General features: G+C 35.7%; 3 protein-coding genes across 7 annotated transcripts; all 3 read right to left on the reverse strand.

The window, feature by feature from the left end:
* Positions 1-1,006: 1,006 nt before the first annotated feature.
* On the reverse strand, positions 1,007-2,519 carry LOC104894508 (late embryogenesis abundant protein 47). The gene is made up of 2 exons (XM_010680759.4): positions 2,075-2,519; positions 1,007-1,425 (listed from the first exon to the last, which is right to left on the reverse strand). The coding sequence occupies exons 1-2, from the start codon at positions 2,318-2,320 to the stop codon at positions 1,237-1,239; spliced, it is 435 nt and encodes a 144-aa protein (XP_010679061.1). The 5' UTR covers positions 2,321-2,519; the 3' UTR covers positions 1,007-1,236.
* Positions 2,520-5,857: 3,338 nt separating this feature from the next.
* Positions 5,858-8,717, reverse strand: LOC104894509 (late embryogenesis abundant protein 31). Its single transcript, XM_010680760.4, has 3 exons — positions 8,302-8,717; positions 6,693-7,007; positions 5,858-6,281 (listed from the first exon to the last, which is right to left on the reverse strand). The coding sequence occupies exons 1-3, from the start codon at positions 8,557-8,559 to the stop codon at positions 6,090-6,092; spliced, it is 765 nt and encodes a 254-aa protein (XP_010679062.2). The 5' UTR covers positions 8,560-8,717; the 3' UTR covers positions 5,858-6,089.
* A 2,319-nt stretch (positions 8,718-11,036) lies between these two features.
* Positions 11,037-15,904, reverse strand: LOC104894510 (hypothetical protein). 5 transcript variants are annotated; one of them, XR_007274040.2, is made up of 3 exons: positions 15,175-15,904; positions 13,730-13,777; positions 11,037-11,543 (listed from the first exon to the last, which is right to left on the reverse strand). XR_007274040.2 is itself a non-coding variant. In XM_010680761.4 (2 exons), exon 1 carries the CDS (start codon positions 15,669-15,671, stop codon positions 15,180-15,182), a length of 492 nt encoding a protein of 163 aa, XP_010679063.2. In that variant the 5' UTR covers positions 15,672-15,904; the 3' UTR covers positions 13,437-13,777; positions 15,175-15,179. The 5 variants fall into 5 exon arrangements, 3 of the variants coding, with proteins under 3 accessions (XP_010679063.2, XP_010679064.2, XP_057251269.1); XR_007274041.2 differs by having other exon boundaries at positions 13,730-13,787; XM_010680761.4 differs by lacking the exon at positions 11,037-11,543 and having other exon boundaries at positions 13,437-13,777.
* Positions 15,905-16,804: the final 900 nt, after the last annotated feature.

The raw sequence follows: 16,804 nt of genomic DNA on the forward strand, positions 1-16,804 counted from the left end.
TTCTTTTTTCATAATGCAAAGCAATGGCCTCCAGGTTTATTTTTACCAAGAGGGTTGATTCTATGGTGACTTCTTATTGTATTATGTATTTTCCTAGATGGTGATTTAAATTTTTATTGTGGACACTTAAAATATGATTAAAAGTTGGTTGAGATGGTAAGTGTGTCATGTTATAATAGTAATAGGTCACAGGTTCAAATCTTGTTGCAAGCTAATTTTACTTTTGTTAATCGACATGACTTATATACACATGGGACAATTCTAATGGAGTAACAGATGTAACACGTGACGTGTATACGTTATCACACACGTCTTTTAAATATTTGTATAGATATGCCATTACCCTGATTGAGAGTTGGGATATATTCTCTCTTTGTCATTTCCCTATAACAACATCGACAGAGAGGCCCATATCAGAATCAGTTATTGGTCAGATCCTATTAACTTCATTAATAAAAGCCCACTCATCATAGTAGCAACATAAATGGGCCCGTGCCCAGTACACCATCATTACTGCCAGAAATTTATGTGATACTTCTTGAGAATGATTTTTTGGAATGTGAATGTCAATTAATTTATTTGGTCATAAGTTTTGAAAAATAGTGCAGAAAACTTTGAATCACCTACGTGTAACCACCCTTACCTCTTTCTCTACACCAACAAAAGAAACAATGACTCTTTAAGTAAACTAAATGTTGCTTTCAAGTTTCAACAAATGAAAGAAGAGCTTATCATTCTAGTCAATAAATCGGATCTATTTTGGTTTTTAATCGATTTCGAGTGTGCTCAAAATATACCATAAGTTCCTTGTTTGGTATGATCAATGATGCTAAGAGTTCCAATTTCATAGTCATTAGGTGGTTGATATGCATCTCAAATGAATCTTGAGTTATTGATTATTGGAGAGACCAATGTGAATTTTCGACATGAAAGACATTGTCGTTTGATATCCAAATGAGCCTATTGATAATGCATATACGAGGTTATCACGGTCATTAAATACATCTTACTAGAACGTCCACTAATTCATTAAAGCGTGCAACATATCACACAAGAGACGATAGTGAAAACTACCAACGAGGCAACGATACAACCTCCAACACCAAAATGTTTCCACTTGACAAAAACCATGTGAAACAACAACCACAACAAACTCATCCTCCACAATGTCAACCATACCAAAATACAATGTAACACAAAACAAATGTATAAACCAACATAAGAGAACATTATGATTTACAGAGGCTGATTAATAGTAGCAGCGGTGGCAATCGCCTCGGCGACGCCACCCGGAGTGACAGCTTCCTTAGGAGCATCACCAAATCCAACGAGTCCTTCAACATCCCCTTGCAACTCCGCCGCTCTCACCTTCTCCGCATCTCTCCTTGTCACCGGCTTATCACTCTCTAGCTTCTCAGTTGCATTCTACACACCCCAACATTTAGTAATTAATTCTACAATCCCTAATTAGCGTTTACAGTAATATTCAATTTATTCAAAACTAGTAATATTCAATAAACTATCAATCAAATATATAAGCATTACTCATCTCCATTGATGCATTATAAAAAACGTATTTAATGCTTATATGCAATCTTAACCGATAACCAAGCGGGTAAATTACCCATCACTCATAAAATCTGATGATCTATTAGAAGTGGGTAATGTATCTGGTCATTCAGTAAATAGATAAAATTATGTTCAACCCTAAATATATCAAAACCCACAAATAAATAAATAAAAAAGAGTGGGAATGATGATTGAAATCTAACCCCAATAAACTATCAATCAAATATATAAGCATTACTCATCTCCAACGATGAGTTATTATATTATAAATTCCTAACTTACCACTACTATAAAAAAAACATATTTAATGTTTATATGCAATCTAACAGTAAAACTTGGTTAATCAAGCGGGTAAATTAAACTTAACATCGGTAATATATTAGAAGTGGGTAATCTATTCAGTGAGTAAATGTAGTTATGTCCGACTTTAAACGCCGTAATGCCCCATATATCAAAACCCACACATAAACAAACAAAAAAATGTGAATGATGATTGAAATCTAACCCCAATAACTTCGGCAAGGGTAGTTTTGTCCTTATCATAAATTCTGCGAGCATTGACCATAGCAGCAGACTGAGCTTGAAGGCCGAGACCAGTAACAGGAGGAGAAGTGGCGCCGATGGCTCGCATCTCGGCAGCTTGTATGGCGGCAGCATCGCTTTCGTCGACGGGTTTATCGCCGACGAGATTTGCGACAACTTCTAGTGCTTCTCCTATTGTGATCGCTGCTCTCTCTTCTTCGTGTGCCATTTTTCTTCCTTTCAAAAATTGCTAAAATATGTTAATTAGATCGGACTTTAATTTCAAGTTTTGTTAAGAGAAAATGTGGTTCTGTTGAGAAAGCTGGTAACATAACATGTGGTAAATCACTTTGAAGAAATAAGTTTTTGGGAACAATTTAATGTTAGGTTAGTAACTTAGTAGAATAGCAGGTGGTTATCAAGAGAGAAAAGGTGTATGTTACCATGTTGTACTCTAGCTACTAGGACTTGACAAGTGTGCTCTTTGGAAGGTAGTATTTGTATTACAAGTGTCCTCATTTTACTAGCCCACCTCTACTCTGAAACGGCTCCATTTCTTTACTTTATATTCCATGAGATTGAAGAAGTGAGTCATGTTTTTCTTTCATTATAATGTATTTTTTACAATTTTCATTCTAAATATTTTCTTGTCCATTTCATGTTGATGTTTTTTAGGAGCTTTTTGTTCGTTAGGGGTGGTCTATCCTATCCCTCCTTCAATTTAGGTTGATATGTCTTTTATTGAGTATTATTTTAATCTTAAATTTGTTTGTTCCTATGATGAATTTAAATAGGTCGGTTTGTTATTGTGTAGTGGTTTATTTGGTATGCTTTTATCGGCCCAAGTTGGGGATTATGATCAGGACCTTTGTGGATAAACTTGTTACGGATGGGGAAAGCTTAGTTAAAATCTTGAGGTGTAGTTATGTTCCTTCTTTAGCCAAAGTTCAAGTCCGAGAGGATAATGTTTGGTCGCCTCCTCCTTTTTTGAGAAGCTGGATTTTGATGGGTCAAAATAAAAGATAGTACTACTTTATTTGGATTTGTTATTAGATATGAGAATTGTGAAGTTAGATTTAGTGGGGCTAATTCTCTAAACCCGAGTTTCTCCTTTATTGTGGCTGAAGCTTTGTGTTTAAGAAATTGTATCAAAGGTGCCATTTCTTTTGGACTTAAAATTTGATTTGAAGGTGATAATTTGACTGGTATTTAGTAAAAAGGTTTTAGAAAAATCCTTGAACTATTAATTTGCTTATTTTATATGCAGGTGAAGATTAAAAATTGTTTGGTGAGGTGTGAATCAACCATGGTTGAAAGCGAATAGCACGGAGGACTGGATGGCTCAATGGGGGCACACTGCTTCTAATCTTACTTATTGGTTTAACTCTCCGGATAATTCGTAATTTGATCATAGCCCAGTTCTTTAGATCTTCCCTAATTTTTCTTTCGTTTTAAAAAACATAATAACCTTCGTCAAAAGAAAAAAAAAATAAACAAGTGAATTTTATATAAGTTTACATAATAACTAATAAGATTTAGTAAGTTTAAATAAGCAAAAAAAATAAGTTGAATAGAATTTGATCTAAGCATCCAACGATATACATATTATTAATTCAATTTCATCCTCTTTTATTAAGGACTATATACTCAATTGATCTTCCAGCTTAATTTTTCAAATCACTCTTAATAATTAAAATCATACTCTTTATCTAAGTTACCTTTGGCCTCGCTTTTATTTTTGAGAGTTTCAAATAGTAGGTCAATATTAATCTTTATGATAAATACTAACATGTCTTAGTATACTGTAAACTGTTAGTAATATGCATACTCTTCATGTGCTTTTCTAATAAAGTAAAGTTCATTATTTTTAGACTTCTGCAATATAAAATGCATACACAAGGGAAAAAAAATATTATACAGTAATGAAGTAAGAAGATGAATTTGCCATGGATTATTTTTTTTTTTTAAAAAAAGAACAAGGAAGGTGAGTGACACTAATAAGGCAACGAATTCCATAATGGAAGTTAGGCTGGAGGAATAAATTAAAATTAGAGGGAAAAAAATTTGTTAGTCAGTTAAAAGTCTAGACCTAAATAAATCATGATTAGTAGGTTTAGGCAAAACTTAACAGAACAAACCATGAAATTAACATTTAAACCTAATTAATGCTACATTTGAGTAAATTGAAAAACCTAAAGCCCAACAATATAATGAGAATAAAAAAGAAGTTAAATCTACATGGGAAATTCTCAAAAATAGAAGTCTACTGTTAGAAATTTCCCTTTTCAATAACTCCACAAACAACACATGCTCAATTGTCATTATGTTCTTTATTTCCCTTTTCAATAACTCCACAAACAACACATGCTCAATTGTCATTATGTTCTTTTATGAACAAATTAGCGTAAGAGGATCCAATTGCGTGAACTCGCTAATACATCACTTTATTGAGCCTAACACAAACCCACACCGGAAGAAAGTCTGACAACATGCAAAGTTGACACTCTTATCCTAAAATCAATTGATGATAAATAATAAAACCCACTAATCTGTATGTTAGTCATTTTTTCTTTGATTTTTCAAACTCCGACAACTATTCTATAACTCACATGTTAATTGTACTCTTAACAACATCCCCTAAGTCTTAACTCGAATTCACCATATTTGGTTAAGATTTACCCCATAATTTCTATTTTAAGACAATAGCACAACCACAAACCAAACTTCCAGCTCCTTGACTTAAAACTACAAATCATATCCAGTCCCACTGTGAAAACGAAAAGTTCACTTCCTTTACTAGACTAACCATTGTTGGGTATATGGCGTGATATGAAACTCATGGAGGTGTATGGGTATGGAGATGAGGTTGCGTAAAAGAAAAAACGTCATTTGAGACATAAGGCTAACTTTGAATGGGCATATCTTTCAATCTATTAATGATTTTGAGGTGATTCAAAGTGGAGGTGATAGCTTGTTCCGAGAGCTTTCCAACGATAGGTCATATGTCCAATTCCGGTGAGAAACGAGAAAGTTATGACTGTTTTACGCAAAACTGGCAAAACTGCGAGAGCTGACCGCGACTCGCGGCCAGAACCGCGACTCGCGGCCAGTTCCGCGACTCGCGGTTTTGTGGGGAAAAGTACGACGCGTTATTTTTCCGGTTTTTCTTAATGAGGGTATAAATAGGTGCCCTAATTACGATTAATGTATTCTTCATCTTTAAACACAGATTAGAGAGAGAAAAAGCATATGAGAAGAGTCTTGACGTTTTATTGAATCTTCTTGAATATTCATCGATTCCTAGTGCAGATTCGTGGTTTTTCTCCCAGTTCTTGGGTTTCCACGTAAAAGTTCTGGTGTGTTCTTTCCTGCTTTATTATTTGATATTCTATTATTGTTTGATATTATTCTTAAATTGATAGTCAATAGAACTTACAACCATCTCTCTTTTTCCTAAAAACAGGGGCAAGAGAACAGTCACAGTTGCAGATTGAGCGCTTCTTGAGAGCCACCCAATAAAATCGGATACAGGTCGAGAAGACCAAATTGGTAGAGTCCCTTGCCTCATATTCCAAGCATTTGTTGGTCATTGCAGTGCAACAACGAGGAGACTACATTGCAAGAGCTGCACCAGCAGAGACGGAACTCGAAGGGTGACCTCTCATATTATGTCATCGCGACTTTATGCAACTCCGTAAAACTAACATAGAGCCATTTGGGTGTGACCGTGTAACTGATCACCACTAATCAACACCATCAGTGCAAATCTTGCAATCTGTTTAGACAGTTCATATTTGTGATTCATGGCCTGCACCATTGATGATCAGAAAACACATTTAAGCCCCAATTCATACAACATACCCCTGTTGAACGATAACATTTAACTACATATATCACATCATATCCACATCTCATGTGGAGAACAAAAATGCAAAAAGCAGAAAAGAAAATGTGATCAACATGTATATGCATAGCCATCAGTACTAAGCGCTGCACATTCAGTTAGCAGATTGGTTGATCCTGGCAGCAGTTTCCACAGCCTCTGCCACACCACCAGGAGTCGTAGACTGCTTAACACCGCGGTGCGACCCTATCACCCCTTCAGCACTACCTCTCAGCTCAGCTGCTTTTACACGTTCTGCATCCCACTTTGTTACTGGCTTATCGTCGGTAAGACTATTTGTGGCTCCCTATATGTGTACTCAGAGAGTCAGAGATTAGATTACCATGAAAAAACATTTCATGCAACAAAGTTCATTTCATGGATAGAACAATTCACTAGACACATAATATTTTTTTTCAGAATTAAGAGTTGGATAAAGAAGTTGTTTCGAGCTCATTTAGCTTATACTCTCTGTATCCACAAACAACGTCTCGCTCGACCTTATGTTTTGAACTTATAGATTCTCACATCCTAGTTCTAAACTTCTAACTAGATTCTTCACAATTTTTACTAACTAATGATCGAGGTAATGCAATGGAAACTGTAAAAGTAAAATCAGATCATTATATTTATCTGTGGTCAGAGGTAGTAATAAAGAAGAACCCACTGATCTGAAAGACTGAAACTACTTGTTAACATATTGTAAATGTGAATTTACCCCGATGATATCAGAGAGCTTGGTCTTGTCTTCATCATACATCATTTGTTCGTTAACAGTGGCAGCAGCCTGGGCTTCAGCGCCTAAACCGGAACCAAGAGCAGCATTAGTTCCTGTGGCGATCATCTCTGCGACCTGTATAGCAGCTGCATCAGAGTGATCGACAGGTTTGTCCCCTACAGCCTCAGCAGCTGCTTCTAATGCTTCTCCCATGGTTACCCCAGTTGCACCAATATCTCCCATTCCTTCCACTGATAGAGCTGATTCCATCTGCGCGTGTGATGGTTGGGACTCATGCCATGGATTTCCCTCTACCTTGAGCATAAAAAACACAGTATCTCAGCATTAAAACTGTGCCACAGCAACAGTATATATCTTACTTCATATACAAGCATGCGGGAAAGATAAATTCATGAATGATCAAATTCTCAAGACTATCCAACTTCGAGGTCTTAGTCACTCCAAGGTCCTAGGATGGTTGAGATCATTACTGGAATCTTAACCTCATACTCCAACAGGGGGGGAAGCCCATTTGCTTTGTTTTCTTCAGCCTCCGAAATCTACATTTGACGATTAATATCGTTGAAAGCATGGAGACAGTCTGAGAGAGGTTTCACAGTGACATATACACTGCTTACTTTTTATTTATTGATGAGAATACATGGCTAATCCTTTAGAATAGGATGAGTAGTAAAGATTGATTTAGGAAGTACATTAGGTCCTAGATTCGATCTCCCTTCATGGAATGTACTTAAATAGTACTAGCTTTTGCGCATTCCTCGGACCCTAAAAAATGACCAGCATCGACATCAATGCCATATTATGTTGCCTCGAGGCTCGAACTAAGTTTAGCAATCCCACAATTCTCAATAGTCAATACTCATTTGCAAGACCCTGGTATGTCCTGCCCCCTGGGTAACTTCGTTCTACTTCTAGTTGTTCCATAGTAACATTTGTATATACTTGTAAGGAAAACGCTATATTTAGTCTTGGGCGTGTAAATATATATTTCATATACTACTACCGTTTTTTAGTTGACCCATTTCCCTTGTGCACACGTACCAATGTACTATTTTAAACTTTTATATCTCTAATTATAATAAGAAAAAATTATAAAAAATTAATATTATGAAAATATATATTGAGACAAATCTAACAAAATCCCACGACTATATTTGCCCTTTAAATATAAATCACAAAAAGTAGTCAAAGTTATACATGTCAATAGACAATAGTATCAAAAGTCAAAACGGATCATTTAAAAAAAACGAAGGAAGTAATAATTTTCACAAGTTCTTTTTTTGGGTATAGATAGAGCCACAAGAACAATGGATGACATAGACGAAATTTGATTCCATGTCTTGGGTGGCACCTCCTAAGACTTTAACCAACTAGGCTAGTTATCATCCAAAATTTTCACAGTTTCTAAAAGGAAGATTATTCAATAATACATTTATACATATACATGCAAATGATACAATTGGAATTTGATAACAGATCTTGAGTACCATCGTCCATCTCCCAATACTTTAACCAATTAATTGACATCGTTGCATGCATAATGCATTAGATATAGAGTAGACAAAAAAGTGGAATGTAAAGAAAATACCAGGCCTTGGTGAGAAGTATGAGCATCATCAGATTCAGGTCCAACAATACCAGCTTCAACATTTTTTTTAGCAGCTTCAAGCATAATAGAAGCTGGACCACCTTTGATAGTCTTTCCGAAAGCCCGATTTTCGGCCGACCGCATCGCCGCAGCATCCCTCGGCGAAATGGGCTGCTCCGCCATCTCGCCCGACATCTCAAAGACATCACCGTACTTTATAGCTCCCCCTTCTCCTCGTCGTTGCTGATCATGCGCCATTTTAACTACTTTCCCTGTTGTTGATATTTTGTTGAGCTTGATAAGTTTGTAAATTTGTTGCTCAAAAATTAGTGATCTGATGATAGTATGAAAAACTTTGTGGAATGTAACTTTTGTGTACTATGATATGAGTGAGTGAGTGTTAAGAATTAAGATAGATATTGTAAGTGGTGCAATAGAATAAGGAAGGCAGGGTGATCGTTTGACAAGTGGAGGTTTCATTTGTGTGCTTAGTGTCCCTTTAAGAATATTATGACTGCAACTTTTTGCTACACGTGGATGCGTTGTTCATCGATGGGAGTTGCAATTCTTATTTTACAATTGCGAGTATCACACCACTCAATAGTCACATACCACTTGTGACTTGTGTCATTGTGTGTATGGCCATATGCGTAGTTTGTACAATTTTTTAATGAAAAAAGTGTGTGTATATGTTATGTGTACCATTTGGACTTGGTGCATGTGTTATTACCTAACTTAGAGCCTCCTAGACATCTTTTATATTTTTTTTGGATTGGGACAGGATTAAAAAAATTCGGATCCGGTGAATTTTTAAAATTTGATTCGGTCTTAAAGTAATAAATGGTAGGTTTAAAATTTTTTATTTTTTTTTAACCTATATTTTTTTTGCGCATAATAGAAATTTCGGTCCGATCGGTATGGATTGAAATTTTCCGAGTTGGACCGGACCGAAAACTCGGAATTAGGTTTTTTGTGGACCGAGGACCGGACCGGAGATTTTGATCCGATCCACATTCTGGTCCGACTCTGGTATTTGCACAGCCCTAGTTGGTGGTAATATGGACCCGAGTCCAAGTCCAAATTATGTCAGGAATTAAAAATATAGTGAAGTTCAAGCAAAGCTGAGACTTGAGAGGGGAGAGGGTGAAAAAATCTCACCTTCAAGAATCAAGGTGGATCTAGCGGGAAGTAAAGATCCTGTACTTCATTTGTGGGTGTATGTCAAAATGTGCATGGCTCTTAATTTTTGTACTTTGATTTTTACCTTGTGTATAATATATGGGTAAGTTTGTTGTATATGCTTTATGTATCGTGTGCATCTAGCAATTGTGTCATCCTTATCACATCCAAAGTAGTCAATTTAATTTAGTCCATATATATTTAGTCTCTTTTCTGCGATAAGTTCCTTAAGCAGATTCAGGTTTATTCAGATCAAGTTATATTCAGATTCTTTAAGAACCGCTTCTTTTGAAGTCATCTAGTTTGACTGAACTTGCAAGTTACAAGGTTTGTCAAACATATGAGACTCGCCTAGTTAAACTTTTGTGTGTTTTTCAATTATGAAAGTGGCCTAGTTTGCAACAAAATCGACAATTTGATTTGCATCCTGATTTATATACTGAAATGTTAATATCACACAGGCATTAGACGTCTAGATTTGTATCTTTTGTAAGCAGTATAATCTTCCAAGGTGCTTGGAATCTCCCCTAGATGTTGACATCAATAGAATGTCATATAGCGATTAGGCGTTCTAGAAAAGATATTACGTAATACTTGAAAATTAGACTTACCATGAATTAAATTGTCAACCAAACAACATGGAAAAAACTGTAGTTGATGATATATCCTCCTTGAAATCCCAAATAATTATAATGTGACTATATTATGGATCTAGCAAAGTTTAATTCTGGAGACTAGAGCTGGAGACTGCCATCGAATTCGAAAATGAGGGTATATATTTGTGTTGATGGAATCAATGGAGGTGAAGATTGTAGTAGGTGGTCAACAAGGAGTTATACACTCCAAAAGAGTATGTGGGTTGAGGAATCGTTTTAGTGTCCTACATACTAAATTACTGATCAACTAATAAAAATGCTTATGATTATTTCATGATTGTTTAGTCATAGCTCATAGAACATAACAGAAACAAATGGTTTTAGATGTCATTATATTCTTTTGGGAGGTCATTACTAAGTTCCCAAATACACATCTTGAGTTGCTATTTGATATCTTGATTCCATATCCAAGCTTAAACAAAAGTAATCTTAAATTGCTTCTCTTTACTACACCGGAAAAATAATAGTCGTGTATGCTTGAAAATTGTTTGTTAAGAGTTTGTGTGCTCGTAACCAGACAAATTCAACTAAGGGTGTCTTCACGCCACGATTTCTCTAATATAAGTTGTTCAATATCCATTCCAGTCATAGTTCTTACAAAAATAAATAAAAAGTTTTCAGAATGAAATAAAAAGACCAAAACTGGACCTTCACATGAACATTCAATCATGTATTTCCTCATACTTATTTACGATCAAATAAGAGGACAAGCTAGATAACATATTAACAGGAAGGACACACCTAATATGTATTTTCTTATTTAACTAAACCGTACCAAAACTTGTTTAAACTTTTTTTTTTTTTTATTGGCTTTTCAGCTTTTTAATTGTTTATTAATGTCTTGCACTGTGTACATATGATACAATAAAAGGCAGAGAAATGGAAAAATCACAACAAGAATTAAAGAAACGGGTAGAAATGCATTTAGTAGATAACCGGTAGCCATGATAGTCCAACCATTGTCTTACATCCTTTGGCTTATTCTCTTATGTGTTATGTCACACGCACTGACCCATCCCAGGAATCATCAAGATAAAATGACTTGACCTACTGATTTCACCCAAAGGACATCTCAAATCATCTGACTCATGCCAATGAACATTGCTAAACGGCTCTCCATGATCTTATATTACTCTCTACCATGAGTTAGCATTGCAAATTCGAGCCCATTCGATCGAAGTACAGCGAGCAAGCTGGCAAATAAATCAATATGTAATATTTGTCGTGTCATGTGGGAGTTTGTCGGATTCTAGTTGGCTAGATTTTAGTTAGGTAAGTACTATAGTTACAAAAGCACCTCCCACGGATTCATGTGACAAGAAAATAGCTGGCTAAAATCAACCCACATAACCTCGCAGTGCTGCACCTCTACACAGCACATATGTTAACCTTCAAGGTAAGCCACAACTGCACAACCAGCAAGCCAGCAGGAGAAACCAGAACAGAGAAGGGGCAGATACAATGTCAGATAGGCATAAATTAGAAGATATGATGATTGTCATGATACAATGCATCCACAGAATAAAGGTTCTCTTCCAAAATTTCTACGGACCCATAAATCCATAATAGACAGAACCTGATTCCCCCCACGCATTGGTTATTATGTCCATATCTCAAAGAGCTTTTTCTTAAGAAACGTTTAAAAGAGTGTTGTTTTATCAACCCAGCCAAGTGAAAACATTAAAAGGAAGACCACACACATATACTGACACAGTCCTGTTGTATACTACAAAGGTGAGGATTGAAGAGCAAGATTTACTAGGAAGCCACATTGATGTGGAAGGCTTTGTTCTTTTCAGCTTCCGTTACTTTCAAGTTTTGGGAAAAAGAAAACTAAGGGCCGACGAGGCAACGAGTCTAGATCTTTGGAGAAACTCGTATGCCAATAATTTCATATAAGTTGTACACCAGGTTCAACTCGTAAAAGAACGATTTGATAAAGTAAGTTTCTATCAGGGAAAATAAATCTAATAGAAGTAGCTAACAAACTCAAGTAGTCAAGTAAAGGTTTTTCAAATGAAAAGAGTGAAGCCAAATATATATAAATTAGAATGATATATCTAGAACAAGGTTGGAGTTCGAGTGGTGAATACTGAAAATAAGATAAGAGAGAATTGATTGCATTTCCAACCAGAAAATACAAACACAACTAAGTCCGTAAGGATAGTATAAAAACAATCAAGGTTGGCCCAATTAGTTAAAAACCCTCATTCCACCCTTGTAACAAGAATTTGATTCTTTCCCCTTTAAAAGTGAGATCCTCACTTCCCCCCACTTATGCAAGGGATATTCATCTTACCTTAAAAAAGCAAGAATAACATAAAATTGTCATTATAGCATTGAAATTGATAGTAATTAAATCTATCAAGAATCAGGACATAGATTAGTTGACAAGAAAATGAAATTAAGGCACGCAATCTTTGTGGACGATCACCAAAAACAAAATCTTAATTCATGCAACCGACCCCACATTGGAATGAGGTTGCAAATTATTATTCCAATGTCGTACTAGTAAATTGCTCTTGAGTCTTGACTACCACTAGTCCACTAGATAGTGACTTTCTCATCTTTTGCCTACTATCAAATGAAAGAAATGGCGTGGAACACATATACGAACTAAAAGAGGAAAAACGTAAGACATACTAAACAACTCTTGACTAAAATTAAAATAAGCATGAAGTACAAGATATAGCTAATATATTCTGACCTATAACCGTCCATCAAAAACGACACATATATAATCAACAAGCAAAAAAAAAAAAGATCATCCTCATAATTAGATATCATTAAAGTATTAAGTAAAAGATTAAACAATCGCAACGATGATTAAATGAGGGACCCAGAAAAGAAGCATGAATGTCACACACAGTAGGATGCAGCCAAAGAATGCAGCTTCTGAGAAACTTTACCAAGGAATTCTCCACAGCATATGAACTCAAACAATGAAACGCCAAAATACTATAAAAAAGAGAGATAAGAAATGAAGATTTTATTTAACATATGGTGTCATTTCACCAGAAGATCATGTAATGGAAGATAAATGTGATGGTGATTTGTGATAGATTGAGAAATGGTGGGTCAGGGATTCTAGCTTTCCTGTAACAATGAATACTGAATAGAGCGTTTGGCAACCAAGGACCACCTCTACTTTTGTTTCATTGTCACCAAGTTACGTAGTGAAAAAGGCGATGTCCGTTGCGGTACATGTTACGGGACCGTTGCAGTTCTTCGAATACTAGAAACTTGTAACAAACATGACGAAACCCGGAAAACCAACGAGAGAGGGAGAGCCTCAAGTCATTCAGAAAAGTAAAGCATCATGGAATTTCACTATTTCAGAGCATAAAGTAATGGCAACATAACAAGAACTCCCCCACAATTGATACAAAATGGTCATAAGTCATAACGTTTGGGATTGAGAGTTTCAGAAAAGGCAATCTTTCCATAGAAAACATAAAGCATCACATGATAGATACTCTTAATGGCACTAAGATTAAGAAATGTGATTAGTACCTTTAAGACAAAGATGAAACTCTTAAAGGAAAATCATAACACAAGCAACCAAAAAAAGAGAGAGAATCTTCCATACGTACTTCAACTTTCAAGCATTCGGCACTTTTCTCCTTTAGCATCTCCAAACACTACAAAAGGCTTGATAATCACTAATCAGCCACCATGAACAGGGGAACAGAGCAAGACAACAAATTCCCTGACCAAACATGAGTGACATATCTATACTACAAGCAACAAATGAAATCAGGTTCTGTGAAGCAGAATCTTCGAATCTTACCATAAACACATATCATAACAAATGCATACAATAATACTGATAAGATTTTACCAACATCATGCACAATAATGCAACACTTGAATACAGAGGATCACAAACATGGACATTGAAACAAAGTTGGAATTCCGACAGGGAATAGCATCTAGCCAAAAACCTATTCCTATCTAATACTTCTATAGATGAATGGCATCTAACCATAAATCTCTTTCTATCAAAGATAGATACCCCATATGTGACCTCACACCTTTAAGGCTCCACTCACATGCAAAAACCAACGGCTTCAAATTCAAATCAACATGTTACTGCTCAATAAATGGCGAACCATTTCACCGCGATGGCCCATGCCACCGTGATTACAGGACATCCGTACCAATGTCTAGCAGCAGGGAAAAAACATGCCACCCTGATCAAATTTGTAGCCCATGGCCAAGTGAAACGAGTGGGCTAACTATGTTTGACAGTTTTCAACACTTACCCTGTAAGCGAGGGCATGAGGTATAACAACACCAATGCCCCATATTTAATCTCCCCCTTGTAACATGAAACTATAACAGCTATAACAACCTAGTATGGATACCGCTGTCAGTGGGCATTCTACTATAACAACCTTAAGCTTCCTCAAAACAATCAACCAATTTACTGTACAACCAGTTAACCACCATAATAGGGCCCTATTCTTTTGGACTGGGAGAACTGAAATGCAGAGAGTAACTGAACTCAACTCAACGAAACTGAACTGAAAATAAGTGCGAAAGAAGAAGGCCTAAACCTACTACTACTAGTCTACTACAATCTATGAGAATAAAAACATTATTCAACTAAAAAGCCTAGACCATAATATGCCTACTACTACAATCTATGAGAATAAAAACATTATTCCACTAAAAAGCCTATGAACTTTACAATCCATCATAAAAAAAAGGGTATACTCTACTTTTTGCTCTTTAATCAATCATAATCACATACAAAGAAAATTAAGAATAAAACTTAGTTTACCTAATGGGTCTTAAATCGTAATGTAGGGTGGAATCCAACTTATCGACAACAATTATTATTATTTTAGTAGTCTATTAGGAGCGAGTAATCTACCCACGTCAGAATCCGGCACCAATTTCCACAAACAATAATAAACTGAGGACATAATTGGAATTTCAAACTTCAATTTTCCCACATTACATATGATTCAAACAAGAGATAAATCAAAACAAGAAAAAAAAAAACCAAGCTTGAGAATTAAAGCTCTCTCACCATTATTACTGTACAATGACAAGATTGCCCTCACCCCAAACAACTTCCCTCCCATTTTCTCTCTCCTCCTCTTCTTTAGGAACGACCACCACCAAATCACCACCATCATACGTGGCAGTCGCTAATTCGGGCTTAGTACACGCTGGCAGACGAAACCGCCATAAATCAAGTTCAAGCTCCGTCATCGACACGTCAGCAATGGAATGACTCCTGACCACTATCTTGGTGACACCTGGATAAATCTCCACCGTGTCAGCCACCACATCGGACCCCACATCCGTGTCAAACACCGTGAATTTGAACGAGTCGACGGATTCTTCGATTGCCACGTCAGCGTCGGAACAGAAGGGAAGTTCTAGAACCTTCGCGAAGATGTGTGGGAGTCTTCGAAGCTTCTTTTGACCTCTACAAGGTGTTGTTAATGAATTTGGTGATGATGATGCGATGTCGTATCGTAGGGTTATGTTGCGCTTCTTTGGAATTGGGTGGACCTTCATTTGGAGGAAATTGGAAACCCTAATTTGTAGAAGATGATGTTAATTTTCGATAAATTGGGGAGATTGAATATTGAAATTAGGGTTTGATTGATAATCGATAAAAGGGAATAAAAAAGAGGGAAGAAGTCTAAGAGTGATTAACTGATTATGGGTGAAGTTGGAGATTTGGGGATTTCATTGGGTGTTTTTTTTTTTTTGTGTGTGATTGAATTTATAGGAGATAACGAAAAAGAGGAATTTATACTTGGTAAATAGATATGGTAAAAGTAGGATAATATATACACATAGATTTTTTTTTGTTTATTATTTTATTTTTATAGGGAAAATGGGGCCTTTTTTGTGATTTCCTTATGATATGATCCTTTGGGAATTTGAGGAGGTGGGACCTTTAACTTTTGCTTGTTCATGCAACTTTGCAACAAGACGAAATCTTTGTCATGAACTCATATGATTAAATAATATTTATATACTTCTTCTGTTTCATAATCAGTGAAATATAATAATGGAACACAAAAAGTATTTTTTAAACGCATTTTTAAAAGCCAAAAAGTTATAAAATACTCTTTTTATTATCAAGAGAAGAAGAGAGAAAAGCAAACCACACAAGTTTGTGATGGTTACTCTTGTCATTTGTCACTATTTTTTTCCATCTAAGGTATGTTTCACTTATTTGAAACGTTCTAAAATAGTAGGTAATTCACTTGTTATGGAACGCAAAAAGTATTTTTTAAGAATAAACAAATAAATAATACTAATTATTTTAATAAGAAAATTAGTTTTCAAAAGTAAAAAAAATATAGACTTGCTTGATGACCAAATAAAGTTGGATGAAGAATGAGAAAAATACATCAAAAAACCAAGATGCATAGCAATTTTGAGAAGTAAAACAAGCTTAATTAGATAATAGTTGTATATCATGCTGCGAGGTACACCTGAGTGCATGTAATGATGAAAATGTAAGAGGTACAACTTTTATCATATACTCGAACTTGTATGTAACGTGCGCGTGGTCCATTCGGAACTGGCAAAATGGATATGTACCTCGATACTTGACCTTAACACCCCTGACCTGAGACCTAGTTCCACACGAAAATAAGGGTTTGTTCTCCCCAACTTATTTTCAGTTCAATTCA

The sequence above is a fragment of the Beta vulgaris genome, chromosome 5, assembly GCF_026745355.1.
Source record: "Beta vulgaris subsp. vulgaris cultivar EL10 chromosome 5, EL10.2, whole genome shotgun sequence".
In the NCBI taxonomy this organism is placed as follows: domain Eukaryota; kingdom Viridiplantae; phylum Streptophyta; class Magnoliopsida; order Caryophyllales; family Amaranthaceae; genus Beta; species Beta vulgaris.

Bases quoted from the DNA above. Each gene is read 5' to 3' on its own strand.
- LOC104894508 (XM_010680759.4), bottom strand. From the start codon at position 2,320: ATGGCACACGAAGAAGAGAGAGCAGCGATCACAATAGGAGAAGCACTA. The intron at 1,426-2,074 runs GTTAGATTTCAA...TGGGGTGTGTAG, and splicing joins CCCTTGCCGAAGTTATTGGG to AATGCAACTGAGAAGCTAGA.
- LOC104894509 (XM_010680760.4), bottom strand. From the start codon at position 8,559: ATGGCGCATGATCAGCAACGACGAGGAGAAGGGGGAGCTATAAAGTAC. The intron at 7,008-8,301 runs GTATTTTCTTTA...TTTATGCTCAAG, and splicing joins ATACTTCTCACCAAGGCCTG to GTAGAGGGAAATCCATGGCA. The intron at 6,282-6,692 runs GTAAATTCACAT...GTACACATATAG, and splicing joins AGCTCTCTGATATCATCGGG to GGAGCCACAAATAGTCTTAC.
- LOC104894510 (XM_010680761.4), bottom strand. From the start codon at position 15,671: ATGAAGGTCCACCCAATTCCAAAGAAGCGCAACATAACCCTACGATAC.